The sequence below is a fragment of the Caretta caretta genome, chromosome 10 (genome assembly GCF_965140235.1).
Source record: "Caretta caretta isolate rCarCar2 chromosome 10, rCarCar1.hap1, whole genome shotgun sequence".
In the NCBI taxonomy this organism is placed as follows: Eukaryota; Metazoa; Chordata; order Testudines; family Cheloniidae; genus Caretta; species Caretta caretta.
In genome coordinates, this window is record NC_134215.1 from 57,878,941 (window position 1) to 57,897,916 (window position 18,976).

An 18,976-nucleotide genomic window follows, 5' to 3' on the forward strand; every position below is an offset into this window, starting at 1 on the left:
CCTCTCAGGTGGCAGTTACATTGATATCAAAGCAATTGCATGTGACAGGATACTATGGCCCATTACTCTCAAAGTGATTTCTATTTATTTATTTATTTTACTGTAAAAAAGGAGTAGTAGTGGGGATTTCGTGGCTGTTTTACAAAGGCAAATTAGTGCTCAAGAGAAATACAGGCCCAAACAATGGTACCAATACTCAAGAATACAACTTTGAGCATTCTGACCTTAAATGAACCATAAAAGGCCTTTCTATGTGTATTCAAAGCCATATGTGACAGGAAAGCAATTTACACCACCATCTCCTGGAACTACTCTGCATTGCTGGGCAAGAACAGATGCCGTGCATCCCCAAAGGAAAGTGTAGGGTGGAGCGGGTTGGGCCATGACCATACCATCTCCCTGTACCTTCTATTCCACTTTTTGGGCAGCTTGTGTCCCAGGAAGCAGTTCCTGCACTCAGGAGAGCACAGAGATTGCAGTTATGGCAAACCAATGAACTGCTCCTTGTGCCTTCTCCCTCCTGCATGTTTTGCACTGGCTCAAAGGTCACAGCTGTTCAATGTATATGATCAATTTAAGGTTTGCTCGAGCTGAACAATTCCCTGATTAACCTGTTCCTTTTGACACAAATCTGAAATGCCGAATCTACAGCTTACACAGTGCAAAAAGGGGAAGATACAGGAGATAACTAAAGTTCCATACTGCTGTAGTGAGAAACAGACCCCTGAGCAGATTCATACAACTGGAAGCATATTTCCTATTATTAGTGCATACAGTAGCTCCTTACTTAACACTGTCCTGGTTAAATGTTGTTTCGTTGTTACATTGCTGATCAATTAGAGAACATGCTCTGTCAAGGTTCCTTCCCCACTCTGAGCTCTAGGGTACAGATGTGAGGACCTGCATGAAAGACCCCCTAAGCTTATTCTTACCAACTTAGGTTAAAAACTTCCCCAAGGTACAAGCTTTGCCTTGTCCTTGAACAGTATGCTGCCACCACCAAGCGTTTTAAACAAAGAACAGGGAAAGAGATCACTTGGAGATGTCTTCCCCCAAAATATCCCCCCAAGCCCTACACCCCCTTTCCTGGGGAAGTCTTGATAATAATCCTCACCAATTAGTACAGGTGAACACAGACCCAAACCTTTGGATCTTAAGAACAATGCAAAAAATCAATCAGGTTCTTAAAAGAAGAATTTTAATTAAAGAAAAGGTAAAAGAATCACCTCTGTAAAATCAGGATGGTAAATACCTTACAGGGTAATCAGATTCAAAACATAGAGAATCCCTCTAGGCAAAACCTTAAGTTACAAAAAGACACAAAAACAGGAATATACATTCCATTCAGCACAGTGAATTTTACAAGCCATTAAACAAAGAAAACCTAACGCATTTTCTAGCTAGATTACTTACTAACTTTACAGGAGTTGGAAAACTTGCATCCTGATCTGTTCCCGGCAAAGGCATCACACAGACAGACCAAACCCTTTGTTCCCCCGCCTCCAGATTTGAAAGAATCTTGTCCCCTCATTGGTCATTTTGGGTCAGGTGCCAGCGAGGTTACCTTAGCTTCTTAACCCTTTACAAGTGAAAGGATTTTGCCTCTGACCAGGAGGGATTTTACAGCACTGTATTCAGAAAGGTGGTTACCCTTTCCTTTATTTTTATGACATGCTCGTTTAAAGATGTGCAATGCTGCCTTATAACGTTATTTGGCAGCCGCCTGCTTTGTCCACTGTTTGCAGAAAGAGCAGCCTGTCGGAGCTGGCTAGTCGGGGCTTGGCACCAGGGTGGGCTGGCAGCCTCCCTATTAGCTCCCCTAAGTTCCCTGTGCAGCAGTCATCTAGCAGGCTATCAATTGCCGGGCAGTTCAGGTATCCCTCCCCACACTGCCATGTGCTGCTCCAGCCCTCTGCCTTGGAGCTGCTCCTGGGAGCCTCCTGCTTGCTGTGCAGGGGAGGGGGAAGAGGGGGGCTAATGTCAGGGTGTCCCCCTTCCCCCGCTCCTGCTTCCCGCTCCTGTACCCCATCTCCACAGAGCAGGGGGGACACACAACAAGTCTCAGGACAGAGGGAACTTGCAGGCAGCAGCTACTGTCTCAACTTGCTGATCTACTTAAAAAGGCAGTGTACTTAGAGTGGGATCAGCATACTTAAAGGGGCAGTGCACATCTCTCTCTCTCTCTCTCACACACACACACACACACACACGGTGTGTGTCTCTGTCTCTCTCTGCCATGCTGTGTCTCCTCCCTTCATTCGTGTTCCCTTGTAGAGTGTGAGGGCTCAGCCAAGTGCTAGTTCATCATTTAGCAGTAAGGCATTCCTTAGGAAATATCCTGCCCCCTTCTACCCTCTGACTCCACAACCTCAACCAAGCTTCACAATCATCATTGCTGTGTACAGTATTAAATTGTTTGTTTAAAACTTATACTGGGGGGGGGGAGAGAGTGAGTGAGTGAGTGAGTGTGTGTCTCTTGTCTGGTGAAAAAAAAATTCCCTGGAACCTAATCCCCTCCCCCATTTACATTAATTCTTCTGCAGAAATTGGATTCGCTTAACATCTTTTCACTTAAAGTAACATTTTTCAGGAACATAACTACAATGTTAAGTGAGGAGTTACTGTACTCATATAGCCTCCTATTAGTTATACTAGTGTGACTAATCTGGGTGGTAGTATTTGCAATGTCATTTATCAAAAATAACACTTCCTCTTACAAGTCACTTACAGGAACAGCTATTGTTGCACCACTGCATAGACTGTATGTATTTCATCTCCTGACCCCTTGCCAGATGCTGCAGTGTTATCCACCGTACAATTGGCTGCATTTGGGTCCTCATATGGGCTTGTTGCAAGTGAATACAACACTTCATTACTTTGTAAGTCTTTGCTGCTGCTTATTGCGTACGGGGAACCTGTAAAACAAGTACTCTGCATCAAAGAGTTTATGAATCTCACAGAATTAAAATACAACATCAACTAAAATAAATCAACTAAATAAAGTAGTAACTATCTCCCTTTGTAAAGGACGTTAAATAAATTCTTCTCTCCTACCTCCAAATAATGGAATTTGACTCCATTCTATTCAGCCCAGAATTAAGACCTGTGTTGGTTACTCTCTACTGTACCCCACCTCTAGTAGCTAGGAAAACGATTCAGAATCACCCAGCTGCTAGATTCTTCTATGGACCCAGCACTATTCTGTCAGAACACACAAACACTGAGAACACATGACTCTATCTTTGCACCCCAGAGAGAGCAAGAAGCATTGTTATATTCATTTTACTGAGGAGAAACTGAGGCATAGAGAGATTCTGTAACTTGCCCAAAGTCATAGGGACAGGATGTATGTGAGAGAGCCAAGAATTTAACTCAGATGACCCATATCCTATTCCAGTGCCTTAACTGCAAGACCATCCTCCCTAAAGAACAACTGTCTACTTAACCAAAACTAATTTGATTAACAAAAAGTTACTTGTCAAAAAAAGCATTGGCATTATTTGAAGTTTAAAAATGTAAAACTGTGCCCAGACAGTCTAAGACAGGGGTGGCCAAACTGTGACTCCGGAGCCACATGCGGCTCTTCAGAAGTTAATATGCGGCGCCTTGTATAAGCACCGACTCCAGGGCTGGAGCTACAGGCGCCAACTTTCCAGTGTGCCGGGGGGTGCTCACTGCTCAACCCCTGGCTCTGCCACAGGCCCTGCCCCCAATCCACCCCTGAGCCTGCCATGCCCTCTCTCCTCCTGCCCTCCCCCGAACCTCCTGCACGCCACGAAACAGCTGATTGTGGTGCGGGGAGACAGTGGGAGGCGCTGATCAGCAGGGCTGCTGGTGGGTGGGAGGCGCTGGGAGCAGGGTGGGGGAGCTTATGGGGGGCTGCTGACGTATACTGTGGCTCTTTGGCAATGTACATTGGTAAATTCTGGCTCCTTCTCAGGCTCAGGTTGGCCACCCCTGCTCTAAGAAATCTATAGTACACAATTCTCAAAATATGCTAAGTAGACAATCACTTCAAAAAGGTTTATCAAAAACTTAATGCTCACATTCATCTCCTGGAATTTCAAGAGCAGCCTGAGCTCTAAAATAAGAAGATAAGGGAAGAATCTATTTAGTCATTATCAGTTGGAAAAAAACACTTAACTAATGAAATATTAGTATCATTTTTAATGTCCTTTCAAGGCCATACCTGGGAAGTTGTGCAGATGGCTTTCCTGTAACAGATAAATAAAACACACTGTAAAGTTTCAACGGTTAAAATACTCCTGCAGATCTTACTTACTAATTTTACTTTTCCTACCTTTTGATTTGATTTTCTTTTTATAGATCAACCATGCTATCCCACTGATGATGATAATCCCTACGATCAATCCAGTGGTGGCATACAACAGCACGGAAGCAGAGGCTAAAGAGAGGACCAGGGTTAGTTAATCTTTAAAAATTTAACTAGATAGTCAGAAACACACTTTACCATCATCTCCATTATACGGATAGTGCTTTTCAGGTGATCAAAAAATGTTTAACTACTATGTGGATAATACACATTCAGCAACCCATTAATGTACACGGTTCCAGGATACAGCATGCTAGGATTGGTAATAAAAACAGCAGATAAATTAGCTTATTGAAATCAAGTTTTCTTATGAGAAACTTTTTCAATATTCTACTGTAATGATGCAACACAATATGTTACAGTAGCAATACTGCAGTGTCTTGTGACATTACTGAAGAATACTGTAGTATTTTAGTGGGTTAATGCAGCACAACTGTAAAGCATAAATATTGAGGTTCACATTTTTAAAGGGGCTTAAAACTGTCCTCCATTTTTGTGTCCACATGCATTTGCAGGTACAAATGTTGGACTCAACTGTGTTTTGCCATGAGCCCTGAAAAAGAAACAGTCTGCCTCCAGGTCTTCCCCCACCCCTGCACTTAGTGTACACCTGGTGCAGTGTATTTCTTACAGTTCACTGTCTAGTATAGCTAGCCAACGTGTTGGGGAGGCAAAGCCAAGAATCTCTCCATTCCCTGCCCATTTTCATTCACCTGCTTATGGAGAGGCGACCGGGGCGGGGGCGGGGTGAGTGTAGATGCTCCACAGAGCCTTCTGTCTTCCCCACACTGCAATCCATGGTATGCCTTACATCTCTTTACTGCTGTACAACCTAACCTTGATTTTGCCCTACAGCAATTAGGGGTGACATCCTGTCTCCATTGAAGTCAATGGGATGTTTGCCATTAACTTTAGCTTTAATGGGGCTAAGATTTCATGATCTCTGGCTATGTGTTATGCTGGCACAAGCCGGTGGTAAGACCTTGAAATACTGTCATTTGTTCCTACAGTTAATCAGATTAATCCCTCAAACCAAGTTATTTAAAAAAATGAAACCTAGTCTGTAAACTCCTTTGGACAAATGAGGAACTGTGGTCAGAGAGATTAGGGTCTAAAAATCCACTAATTTTCCATCCCCCATTTGAGATACCTAGGACCTGCTATTTCATAGAACTTAGCATTCTATGGCACTTTATATGTTCACTCCCACTGACTGAAGCTGCAGCTGCTGGTGCTCAGCACTTCTGCAAATCAGATCCCAGGGTCTCAAGTCAGCAACCTTAGTACTGGCATCTCCCAACTTTGGAGTGCTTGGTTTTGCAACCTTAATGCTCTTTTAATGTGTTGGGGGCAGGGGGTAATTTACTGCTTTCTTACGAAAGCAAACTGAAAAAACAGAAATTCTATTATTTGACATCATATTGATACCCACTGAGTCATCGGCAGGTTGGGACATTTAGATCCACCACAAAGACCTATGCCACGTAAGCTAACTTTGTCACCGATAGCAGTAGTAGTAGGTTGTCATGTGGATCAGCGCTAGAGGGGGACATGACACTTTCCCTGTGAGTTTCACAGATATTTGCTAACAGCAGAGGCATGGTGAGACTCAGGAATCTTGACTTCCATGCAGGCTCTGGAGGGGGTGGCTCTAGCAGGCATGGACTCTTCTGACCAATCCCCTCCCAGCATGACCCCTTTTGCCCCATCCTCTCAAACCTGTCCTTGTCCCAGTCCTGTCTCTTCCCCATCCCAGTCCTGTTCTCCTTGCCTACCCTAATTGCAGTCACCAGTCCTCAGGCTTCTCATCCCAGTCCCAGTTTCCTTGTCTCACCCCCTCCAAACTTCCAATCCCAGTCCCAATCTCCCCTTCACTCCCAGGTCCAGCCTTTTTGCCAAGCAATTCCCTTTTCCTCCCTCTTCCAGCTTCTCATCCAACCTGTCTCTCTTCCCAATGCTTCCCTCCAGTCTCCCCCTCCCGCACTCATCTTCTCCATCCCCACTGATTCCCAGTCCCATTCTCCCTCTCTGGGCTCCTTGTCTAATCGCAGCACTTTCCCCACCCCATCCCGGCTCCTTAGCCCACTATTTTTTGCTCAGCCATTCCCACTTCTCCCCCCCCGCCACACACACACATCCTGGCTCATCAGATCTCTGCCCCTCCCCTTTCCTCCTCCTCCATCTCACTGTTTCTCAATCCCAGGCACTTTGCCCAGCCAATCCCAGTCTCTTCCCAGTTCCTTATCTGATCTCAGTCTCCCCCACCTACTGGCTTCTAGTGTCCTTCTCCCCTGACCACACACACATTTCTGTCTCCAGCTCTCAGTCCCAGTCTCCCGCACCCCAGCTCCCAGTCCCAGTTTCCTTCTTCTGCTGCCCCATCCACTAGCCTCATGCATTCAGTCTCCCCCACCAAGCTCCTTCTCACACTCTGATCTTTCCACCCTCCCCCAACTGGCTGTTTAGCTTCTATCATCTCTTCATTCCTTCTCCTCCATTGAAGCCTGGGCCCAGCATGGATGTCACTGACAGCACAGAAGTTCAGTCTCAGTTCAATTGCTTGGAACTGGATACTGCATAGCTCACAGCAGCCCAGACCTGCAATTGCAGGGAAAGCCCACTCAGCACTGGGCTGGAGCATTGGGGAATTTAGTGGCTGAAATCTAAGAAGTCTTTACTGAGCATCTGTGCACTGCGATTTTTAGAGGCTTATAACTTGGCGAAATTTAGGCAGACTTTCATGGGAATGGTAAAAGGTACACTGCTAACACAAAGGCTGCTCTCCTGCCAAATGTCAAGTCCCTATTCCAAAGATCTGTTCAAAGAAAATATCACCAGAATTTTAAACTTGGGCAAAATAGCACATTTTTCCATGGGTTGTTCTCAAAATGGCTGAACCATTTTCGCTGAAGTTTTCCCAGCATGGAAAATTTTATCCCAAATAGCAAAAGTTTGGCAAAATTATAAGCAACTTTGGTACCAACCCCAACTATAAAACTTCTAACTTACAAGGAATGGCTTGAGTCCTCACTTCTATAGAAAGGTTATTTGCAATCTTCCACACATGTTTACCATTTGACCAGGCATTTACAACACATAAATAAGTTCCACTGTCAGAGTAAATAACATTCAAGATGGTAATATTATGGACTACATGTAACTTGGTTGTATCTAAGCTTGTATTGTGCAATAGTCGCCCTTTGATCATCTCATCAATACAGCAAAGTGTATTATACGAGAAATTAGAAGTAACTTGCTCTGTCTGAACAGAAGACAGGCATTTGCTTGTTTCTGTATATTTGATCCAATATATAACAAATGGTTGTCCTGAGTGCTTCATTTTAAATTCACAAGACAGAGTGATGTTACTTTCTTCTTCTGCTGAACGATTATTGTGTGATTTTGCATGAATGCTCTCAAAACTCTCGTTATCTGCAATACAGAATGAAACAAACACAAAAGATGTGATAAACATGCACTGCAACCTGTTATAACATGCTTTGTCTTTAAAATAAAATACCCTCCCCCCCCTTTTCAATGAACACTTTACAGGGCATTTTTACATTACCAGGCGCAAATACCTACTGTACTATGGCTAGAAGTCAGCTATTTTAAATAGCCATTTGGGGCCCAATCCTGTGAGGTCTGAGTACCTTCTGCAAAGTTGCCAGTACCCGCCCATTCCACTGAAGATGAAGGTGCTCAGCTTCGCACAGAAGGTTATCAGCATGTTCAGTCCATCGGTGGTTATCAAAATAATAATTCATCGCCTGGACCAGCTGTCTACTGGCACCAAAAAAGTGGGGCATCTTCTTAGAGATACTAACTATGCTACTTCTCCTACAGATATATGTCCAGTTTCACTGAGAAAACCTCTGGGATTTAGGAACACATGAAGTAATTCTTCCACTCTACTTTAAAAAAGGGAAGAAGGAGGATCCTGGGAACTACAGGCCAGTCAGCCTCACCTCAGTCCCTGGAAAAATCATGGAGCAGGTCCTCAAAGAATCAATCCTGAAGCACTTGCATGAGAGGAAAGTGATCAGGAACAGCCAGCATGGATTCACCAAGGGAAGGTCATGCCTGACTAATCTAATCGCCTTTTATGATGAGATTACTGGTTCTGTGGATGAAGGGAAAGCAGTGGATGTATTGTTTCTTGACTTTAGCAAAGCTTTTGACACGGTCTCCCACAGTATTCTTGTCAGCAAGTTAAAGAAGTATGGGCTGGATGAATGCACTATAAGGTGGGTAGAAAGTTGGCTAGATTGTCGGGCTCAACGGGTAGTGATCAATGGCTCCATGTCTAGTTGGCAGCCGGTGTCAAGTGGAGTGCCCCAGGGGTCGGTCCTGGGGCCGGTTTTGTTCAATATCTTCATAAATGATCTGGAGGATGGTGTGGATTGCACTCTCAGCAAATTTGCGGATGATACTAAACTGGGAGGAGTGGTAGATACACTGGAGGGCAGAGATAGGATACAGAGGGACCTAGACAAATTGGAGGATTGGGCCAAAAGAAATCTGATGAGGTTCAATAAGGATAAGTGCAGGGTCCTGCACTTAGGACGGAAGAACCCAATGCACAGCTACAGACTAGGGACCGAATGGCTAGGCAGCAGTTCTGCAGAAAAGGACCTAGGGGTGACAGTGGACGAGAAGCTGGATATGAGTCAGCAGTGTGCCCTTGTTGCCAAGAAGGCCAATGGCATTTTGGGATGTATAAGTAGGGGCATAGCGAGCAGATCGAGGGACGTGATTGTCCCCCTCTATTCGACATTGGTGAGGCCTCATCTGGAGTACTGTGTCCAGTTTTGGGCCCCACACTTCAAGAAGGATGTGGATAAATTGGAGAGAGTCCAGCGAAGGGCAACAAAAATGATTAGGAGTCTGGAACACATGAGTTATGAGGAGAGGCTGAGGGAGCTGGGATTGTTTAGCCTGCAGAAGAGAAGAATGAGGGGGGATTTGATAGCTGCTTTCAACTACCTGAAAGGGGGTTCCAAAGAGGATGGCTCTAGACTGTTCTCAATGGTAGCAGATGACAGAACGAGGAGTAATGGTCTCAAGTTGCAGTGGGGGAGGTTTAGATTGGATATTAGGAAAAACTTTTTCACTAAGAGGGTGGTGAAACACTGGAATGCGTTACCTAGGTGGTAGAATCTCCTTCCTTAGAGGTTTTTAAGGTCAGGCTTGACAAAGCCCTGGCTGGGATGATTTAACTGGGAATTGGTCCTGCTTCGAGCAGGGGGTTGGACTAGATGACCTTTTGGGGTCCCTTCCAACCCTGATATTCTATGATTCTATGATTCTACTCTGCACTGATAAGGCCTCAACTGAAATATTGTGTCCAGTTCTGGGTGCCACATTTCAGGAAAGATATGGACAAATTGGAGAAAGTCCAGAGAAGAGCAACAAAATGATTAAAGGTCTAGAAAACATGATCTGTGAGGGAAGATTGAAAAAATTGGGTTTGTTTATTCTGAAGAAGAGAAGACTAAGAGGGGACATAACTGTTTTCAAGTACATAAAAGGTTATTACAAGGAGGAGGCTGAAAAGTTTTTCTCCTTAACCTGTGAGGATAACACAAAAAGCAAGGGTGGTTTAGGTTGGACATTAGGAAAAACTTCTTAATTGTCTGGGTAGTTCAGCACTGGAACAAATTGCCAAGGGAGGTTGTGGTATCTCCATCATTGGAGGTTTTTAAGAACAGGCTAGACAAACACCTGTCAGGAATGGTCTAGTTATTACTTAATCGTGCCTTGAGAGCAGGGGACTGAACTAGATGCTCTATTGAGGGCCCTTCAGTCCTACACATCTATAATTTTATGATAACATCTGGGAAACCACATTCTCAAGCTGCAATAAACATACATTGTCATTTCTGCTGCCTGGTTCAGCGTCTTCCCTGGCCTAAGTGCTGATAGTATCACAAGATACATTATTAGACAAATAGCTGAAAAAAATGTGAAATTGTGAAACAGCTATTAAAGATTAAATATTAAACAGGACATTCAGAGAACAGTGGTTTTTAATATGAACATATTTAAAAACAACAATGGCCTGTAGAGTGAGATTCTGCAGCGTTTACAAGGTAAAATTTTCAATTATCCTCAGACCAGGCTCCAAATTGCAGACACAATATTTAGCATATACCTGTTATGGGTGCTCAACAAATATTTGCATACACAAATTTGGTTCTTAGGTGCCTTCTCTGCACAAATAGGAACAAAACCAATTTTGTGAGTACAATCAATTGAAAGCTTAAAACACTAGAGGTAAGATTCTGTGCTGTGCCTCTAGACACACAGAACAAAATTCACAACCCAGGCAGAGGGGGGCTAAGGTGACTTTAAGCAGCCCCCAGTACAATTTAGGCAGCCCTGAGGAACAACTGCCCTGAATTTAAGCAGTGCTGCATTCTGCAGCCTGCACCCAAGCCCATACCTGCTATGTCAGGAGTTGCAAGAGTGTTGCTAAAAAGGACAGTCTGCTGCTGTCTTCCTCAGTTTCTGTGCCAAGGGGGAATTCTACCCAGACCAGATGCCCATTTTAGAGACCCTTTAGCCAGTTTACCCAGCCAGAGCATGGTTGAGAATCTCACTCTAGGGGCAGAAATTCAAAGAGCAAGGCAGAAACCTGGGTATTAATGTTTTATAATTTGTGAGCCAGATCCTCAGCTTGCATGAATCAGTGTAGTCCCACGGCCTTCCATGTACAAGGATCCCTTCCCCTACCAACTTTAAAGTAGAAAGGTGGCAGATAAACTGTACCAGATTCACTACAAAAAGTGTGTTTCTAAGGGAAAGTGAAGAGCAACTTATTCCGCTAAAATCGGTGGGGATTTACCCAAAAAAGGGCTGAGCAAAAACTGAATAAAGACATCATGAGTAGGCCTTTGAGTTGGAATGCATCTAAACAACAGGGTAAGTAGACTTAGTATGGCAAAAAGTGCGGATTTTCAATGACCACTCGCCAGATATTTGTTTTAATTTATTTTCTTTTTTAACAATTTCCACTTTTGTTCACTACTTTACTCAGCCTAGTTCAAATGCCTAATTCATTCAAAGCCAAATTCAGTCACCCTCACTCATAACACCTCCTCCATAGGTGTTCCTTATTTAAGTCAAGGGAACACTGGTGGGGAATTGTATTATTCACTCTAAGTAAAAGGGGCAGAATCTGGTCCTCAGTCCTGAATTCTCTAAATAAGCTCCTTTTAAACTCATTAACTCCCTTTCTGACCTCTCAGCTCTAGAATGTATAAATTAAAAATAAACCCTTCCCTCCTCCATCCCCCCCAAGAAATGCACTCACCTGCAGTCATGTTTATTATCACCACAATAAAAAAGTTATAATGTCTGCAGTGAGTCACATTGGTAAAAAGTGGGCAAGTCTGTGATGTGCCAGTATTTGTAAATTGTTCACATGCAAATACCCCACTACCTTTGGAAGCAGAATTTGGTAATTGGTTTGTACACTTTGTGTTACCACAGCCTTTTTTTGGGCTGTTCATTTCTTCTGCCCATTGATTACTGCAGTTGATTTCTTTGAATTGTTCCAGAGTTTCTCCAGTTTTGTACCAAACTGTTTCCTTCTTCCCATTAGCCACTGTTTCATTGCATATAAGTGTGAAATTTCCGTTTTCATAATGATGAAAGAAAGTCTCACCTGTTAAAAATATGTAAATGATGCAAAATGATTCAGAAATTATTTTACAAATAACCTGCAGCACTTTCTTTACAGTATTATAAGCATCATTAAGGGCCCAATCCTGCGAGCTTGTGTGCTTCTGGGATGCTGCTGTGTTCCTCGTGGGTCATGCTCAACATCCTCCCTTTGCCATTAGCAGAAGCTCAGTGCTCTGAGTACTTCCTATGACACCCACAGAACTTTGTAGGATCTAGCACTAAGAACACAGATCTGGAATTTTATACTTGGACTTTGGGGAATGAGAAGAATATTGCACAGATCATAGTAAATGCAGATCAAATTACATAGTTTAAGACTTGACATTGGCTTTGTTTTAAAGGGTGTTTTTTGGCCATTTCTGACCATGAGAATGACACCAAAGAGAGTTCAAAAGAAGAAAAAAGAGGGTACAAATATGTATTTTTGTACTAATGATTGCCATATTTATTAATTCCCTTGGCCAATGGCCAATCACAAGCAGCCATGGCACAAAACTGCAGTTTTAACTTAGAAAATCCAGCCCTTGGTAGTTAATTTTTAGTAAACTACATAAAGATTAAGTCCCTGATCCTGAGAACGTTTGTGCACATGAACAGTTCCAAAATTCAATGGGACTATTCGCATGCATAAAGTTACTCACATGCCATTACTGATTACAGAATTGGGGCCTACATGTGAATTACAAAGGCTTTAAGAGTCATGTGTCTAAGAGACACTGTCATCATGATTATGCCTCCAATCCTCTTTCCTAAATTTTAGAGTTATAATAAAATATAGCCATTTTGGTGAAATGCAACAAAAAACAGTGTATGAGCTCCTCCAGCTGGTCTGCTGCAAAAAAATTAAGCATACTTAGAACTATTAATATAAGCATAGATGATGGTAAGTAAATAGACAAAACATTTTAGCTTTTCTATTTTCACAGCTTTTTAAATACAGTACTGAATAAATTGGGGTTTAGTACCAGAGCTGGTTGAAAGATAGGGAAATATATTCCACTTTTTTTCATTGAAATGTCATGGTTTGATTAGTATTTTGTGAAAATATTCATGACATTTTATTTCCAGTTTATCCATTGAAATTCAAAATTTTGATGTAAAATTTTATCAGATTTTGAATTTTGTCAAATTTTGACCAGCAAAGTTGAGGACGTTTTGCCAGCCATGGAATCTAGAAGTGTCAATACTTGTCCAAACTACAAAAGCCCCAACAGGCCCTGCATTCCTCTGTCCCCACAGCATCCTTCAGCCATGAGCAGACCCTGTGACAGACTCTGCCCTCAATAGACCATGAGCCTTCCAACCTGTTCTATTGTGCTCTTTCTGAACAGAGTGAAGGGCAGATGGACTTTTCAGGTCCTATTCTCTGCCTCCCACAACAGGATGGTGCCCCAATGGGACTTTTTCCCCCTTATAAAGCAGTTCCCTTTCATAGGAGAGTCCTTGCCACAAAGACCTAAGAAAATTACTTAAAATAGCTTCTGTTTGGATCTTTTGGGGTAGATTTAGCCAATCGGGGTATGACTGATTTGATCCTGCCCTATGATATTTTATTGATGCTGTATCTTGAACTGGTTATTGGGGTGCTTATTGTATGAAAGTATTCATTTAGCTTAATAAGGGCGCTGTCAGGAAATGTACTCAATAAGAAGAGAACAATGGCTCAAGACAGCCACATGTGTGCAATCACTTGAGAACTGTTAAGGGACAAGACTAGAACGGTTTGCTTTGATGATTCTACCTCCATTTCAGGACAATCTACAAAACTGGTTCTGACTAGAAACTTTTCCAACATTACACGGTTTTACTATCAGCTGTGTACACATGATACATAATATATCCCATGTATACTTTCAAAAGCAAAATTAGAGGTGGACAGTTAATATATCTCTTTTCTCCTGATCAGCTGTGTTTGAAGCTAAGTTATGCACATACAGCTGGGGGGAATTTTTTTTTTATTTTATTTTTGGGTACAAAAAGGAACCACTAGGTCACATTCACATTCAGAACTTCTGTGTACATTTTTAAGACCCAGTCCTGCTCCCTTGGAAGTCTATGGGACTCTTTAATTTCACTAGTAGCAGGTTTGAGCCCATATTCAATTAAATTAAATAAATAAATAGAGGCTGAATGCAATTTCTAACTCTCTCTTTGAAAATTTCCTTAGCAAAATGGAAATTGGTGACGTGTAATACGTTAGCACTGTGAGAGCTCACTGAGGGCCAGACTCAGTGACCCTTATTCCTGGGAATAGCAAGTAAGGTGCTACTCCTTCTGAGTAAGGGAGGCAAGATGTGGCCCCAAATATAGAGAAAATAGCTTCCCTAACAAGTGACTCAGTTTTGCTTAGTGCAATATTCTATGAAATACTACACCAGTAAAAACTCCCCACTGCCAGTTAATTTTGCCACCAGCTACGTGCACTTTTGAAACATTCCCGTAACCCTCCCCCTCTGTATTTCACACAAATGCACTTTCCAGACATCTCTAATGCCTCTCCCAACTCCCTAGTCCATTTATTGGTTGAGAAAATAACATTTTAAAATGTTTTTAAAGTCAGTAAATATAGCTTGCAATCAGGAATACTTCTTGAATTATTTATAATATTAGAAATAATTAATATGGGAGACCAACAGACACTAATTTAACCATACATTCCTTTATCAAATCCAAAGGCCAAATAGTATTTTAACCTGCCTCTAAACATGCCTGTCAGCCTTAAAATAAACAGTCACTACACCCAATACAGTAACAAAGTATTCATAACCATGCGATCAGTATACTTTCAAATAGGCCAGACCTAAGGAAAACCATCTAGTCCTGATGTGCACAAGCATAAAAGAAACCTCAAATTCATAATTCTTTTTATACCCTTCAAAAAACAAATGATGCCATAGCCAGTTATCACATTAGCTAATGGCTAATTTGAGACAGTTCACCCTTATTTTCAGTTTTGATCCAGATAAGATTTACAATCTGCTTTCTCCCAAGATCTTTGCTCCTTATCTTTTCTTCTCCCCCCTACTGTCCAACCACTTTTTCATTTCACTTGAGTTCACACAGGCTTTACTTTTAAGATCATACTGGTATGTGGGGCGGAAAGGTCCAGGCTGGCTCCTTTTAAAACAGATTCTCTTTGCCTTATTTAAAATCATCTGCAGTCAACCCTGTCAGAGGCATCCTCCCTACTCCATTCCTTCAGGCCTTATTATTTCCTTATGTTCTACTTGCTAGTCAGTGCCTTTCTTTATAACACAATATATTCTTAACCAAACTTAAACCAACTCTAATTCTTTAATTTCATATTTATGCTATACTGCAGTACATGTTTAGATTAAACATCCCAGAAAATGAACTTGACACAAAATATTCTTAAGAATTAAGAAAGTGAGATATGCATAGAAATAAGCAATTTTTTTCTTAATAGGAAACATACCAGTAATTTGTCCTAGAAAAACCAGGATTACCAAAAAATACATTCTTCTGGGAGGAAGGGTGCAAAAGTTTCCTCTTCTTGGTTTTGTCACTAATTCTAAAAAAATTCTTGTGAAGAGAGAGGAAAACGGAAGTTCAGTGGGCACAAGCAAAAGAAACAGGAAACAGATAACTGCCCAACTGCAAGATATGCTGTTTATTTTAGAGTCTGAGACACTGCCATCACAAACAAGCCTACTGTCATTCAGTGATGACAGAGGTAATTTATACCTTGGGAAATAAAGTCCAAAGACTAGAGGCTCTTAGGCAGTAGGAGAAAGTCTTCCCTAGAAAAGACAGTCCTAGGTGCCCATATCAGTTGTGTAACTCCTGCAGTGTAACAGGATAGTGTAGTCCTCACTCAATGGGCAAATGTCTAGTGAAATGGAAGCTATTTTAGCCTCCCACTTATCAGGGATTCTTTTGGGCCTGAGCCATTGTCTGAAAAGCAGCCCCATAAGGTATCTGGGTCAAAGATGCAGCAGTCACTGAGTCACTAGCTGGTTCTCTTCCGTGCCCCAAAGGAAGACATCCAGACAGAAAACACCATTTGGGGAACAGAGACCACGTGAGGGAAGAAAGACTCCTTCATAAGCCTCCACTACTTCCACAAGGGTACTGGGTGTGAAAATCAGAAGAGAAGGTGAGCAGGGCCTGTGAACAGGTGGTCTATGCCACTCCAGCTTATTTTGCACAAACTGCTGCATTGGTCCTTTCACATTTAAGGGGCAAAGTGATACCACCAGTTTGTGAGAAGTAACATGACTTTATTCCCCTCCAATAAATGGAATGAACTTTTCTAATCAAACATCCGTTTGTCTTGTCTTCAGAAATGCTAGCTCTTCAGAGGAGCTAGAAAAACCACAGTCTGACCAAGTTGTGCTGAGGGTAGGATGACATCACGGGTAGTTCCCTAATCCACTGTCAGTGAGTATGACAGCTTGTCTGAGCAGTAGGGATGGCTGGGAAGTCTTGACAAGGTCCCCTGGAGTTCTGTTGGGGGTTGTCTTAGACATGGGGTTTTTTTGGAGATTGAAGCCTCAAGAAGCAGCCAAGAAGCAGCAGGCTGAAGCTGAAGAATGGAAGCTGCTTGAAAAGAAGACTGGAACATCCTGGAAAGCAGCTACCTGAAAAAGCAGCAGCAGCAGAATTCCGAGGTTGGCTTGGCAACGAGCAGCTACCTTGTCAGCAGCAACAGAAGAGCAGTAACCACCACTGCATCCGCGGCAGAAGAGCACCAGTGCAGCTATGGCAGCCACACTCCGGGGATCAGACCGGACGGAAGGACCAATAGACGAATCGGAGGAAAATTTAAATAAGGAGTGTAAGTCTGATCTTCTTTTTTTATCTATTATTTAAGAGTGTATGGGTTTGTCTGTGAATAAATCTAGATGCCTGCTTCTTCAAGGAGATCTCCACTACCCATCCCGCAACTGGCTGATCACCCCTCATGGGATGTTAAATGTCAGGTGTTAAATGTTAAAATTTCAGTGTCAAGTGTTAAGTATTCATGTTGATGTTAAGTAAATGTTTTATATCTGTGAATGCAGTAATGGGTTCTCATATGTGTATATAGGGGCTGCGTATACTGCATTGTGTTAAGTCTGAGGTTAAATTATATCATTAAGATTAAAAGCCTTTATGGATACAGGACCTCTATATGCTTGTTACATTGAAACCACTGTATTTCTTGTATGTGTTAAGATATCCTATGTAATCTGTGTCTTTTATTTTATTGCACTGCTTTAAGTCTTTAATGTAATTCTATTGCATTTTGCTATGCTCTATGTATCCTTTCTTGCTTCATTTACTACATTGTAACCACTTATTTCCTTTAAATAAATAATTATTTTGTTTTCGAAGAGTTACTGCTTGTGTGTCCATCCTTGAGCGGAAGGCTGTATCCCTGTCCTTTCAGAAGTCAGCAAGACTAGCTTACTCTGCGGAGCCCTCTGTGGGTCAGAGACACACACTATGGTAACACTATGGAAATTCCTTTAGGGCAAGCCACAATCTTGTTTATCCCTTTTCTTAAAATTAGACAACCTTTAGGTAACTTAATTAGCATCTAAAGTTTTGGGTAACAAAGCATCCCCATGCTGTCGGAAGTCCTGTAGTGCTATGAAAACCTCCCCGTACTGCCAGAAGCCATCATAGTGCTATGGAAGCTTCCCCAGACCCCCACAGGCCATCACAGTGATAGGAAAACTGCCCTGTACCACCAGAAGCCATCACAGCACTGTGAAAGCCTCCCATATTTCCAGAAGCCATCATAGTGCTATGTTAGCCTTCCCCTTCTGCCACAAGCCATCGTAGCACTATGAAAGCCTCTCTAGACCACCACAAGCCATCGTAGTGCTATGAAAGCCTCCCCATACCACCAGAAGCCATTGTAGCACTATGAGAACCTCCCCGTACGGCCAGAAGCCCTCTTAGGGCTACGAAAGCCTCCCTGTACTGCCATAAGCCATCATAGCAGCATGAAACACAAACTCAAACATATTAAAAAGGGCCACTCCTAAGGGAGAACATTTGTGGTCATGGCCATCATTGGTGTTTCTGTAAATTCATCAGGAAGGAAGGGTAAACCAGTTTGGAAAAAGTTACAAAAAACTCCCACCTCCCAACCTTTGCCCATCCCTCAGCTTATTCTGGACCAAACTATTTCCAAAGTTAGAAAATATCTGGTTCCTACAGGCCGTGAAATGGTAAGTATACTTCCACCTAATCTCTCCCCCGAATTCACCTGCTCTGAATGCTCTTCTAAGGCCTGTGAGCTTCCTTCAGGGGACATAACGATGGGCCTACTCATACCTCAAATCCCTACACTGGTATCTGAAGTCAACATCATCAGGATTTAGTTCTCTCCGAGGCCTGCTGCTCACTCTCTTTATGCGTAAAAAGTATTCTGGATTTTGCAGCTCAAATAGTCTTAAGAAATGCCAGTTTCCTCTTTTCCAAACTCTCCCCATTCATGCAAAATTAGTGGCCAGAAAAAAAAATCTGTTTAATAATCCCATGGGCCTTTCAATTCACTAACTGTGTCACTCACCCCAGTGCAGAAGGCCTCATGTATGCCCTCTGCACCCATTAATCCTCACATTAAAAGCCAAATCCTGAAGTCCTAATTTAGGTTAACTCAGTCAAAACTGTACTGATTTCTGTAGGACCAGGATCAAGCTCTATGAGGCAAACCCATTTTCCAGCCTAAGATACTCAAGCTGGTTGCTGGGGAGATCCATGGCAGAGGGAAAGCTGGGGAGGAATCTTCCTTGGAAGGTCATAGAGTTGAGCCACTGTGGAAACTACGCTCTGGAAACCCTCCAGTTCAACCCTAACCCATCCCACTGCCTGTTCCATTCCTAACTCCAAAAACCCTGAAGGGGTTTTGTGCCATACAGAAGGAATAGTCCCTGCCTCCTAAAACCTTCACTCACTAGAGAAACCACACTATTTCAACTGTCAGAACCTCTCTACAGC

At 42.6% G+C, this 18,976-nt stretch overlaps 1 protein-coding gene across 2 annotated transcripts; it reads right to left on the bottom strand.

Annotated features, from left to right (window-relative positions):
• Positions 1 to 1,176: 1,176 nt before the first annotated feature.
• On the bottom strand, positions 1,177 to 18,001 carry LOC125643859 (uncharacterized). 2 transcript variants are annotated; one of them, XM_048867084.2, is made up of 7 exons: positions 15,459 to 18,001; positions 11,649 to 12,002; positions 7,343 to 7,765; positions 4,301 to 4,405; positions 4,190 to 4,214; positions 4,047 to 4,081; positions 1,177 to 2,915 (listed from the first exon to the last, which is right to left on the bottom strand). In XM_048867084.2, the coding sequence occupies exons 1-7, from the start codon at positions 15,499 to 15,501 to the stop codon at positions 2,737 to 2,739; spliced, it is 1,164 nt and encodes a 387-aa protein (XP_048723041.2). In that variant the 5' UTR covers positions 15,502 to 18,001; the 3' UTR covers positions 1,177 to 2,736. The 2 variants fall into 2 exon arrangements, with proteins under 2 accessions (XP_048723041.2, XP_074989143.1); XM_075133042.1 differs by lacking the exon at positions 11,649 to 12,002.
• Between the last annotated feature and the right edge of the window lie 975 nt (positions 18,002 to 18,976).

Excerpts from the sequence above, each read along its gene's own strand:
- LOC125643859 (XM_048867084.2), bottom strand. The coding sequence starts at position 15,501 with ATGTATTTTTTGGTAATCCTGGTTTTTCTAGGACAAATTACTG. Across the intron at positions 12,003-15,458 it reads TTTTCTAGGACAAATTACTG|GTGAGACTTTCTTTCATCAT; the intron begins GTATGTTTCCTA and ends TATTTTTAACAG. Across the intron at positions 4,215-4,300 it reads AAAGAAAATCAAATCAAAAG|GAAAGCCATCTGCACAACTT; the intron begins GTAGGAAAAGTA and ends TATCTGTTACAG.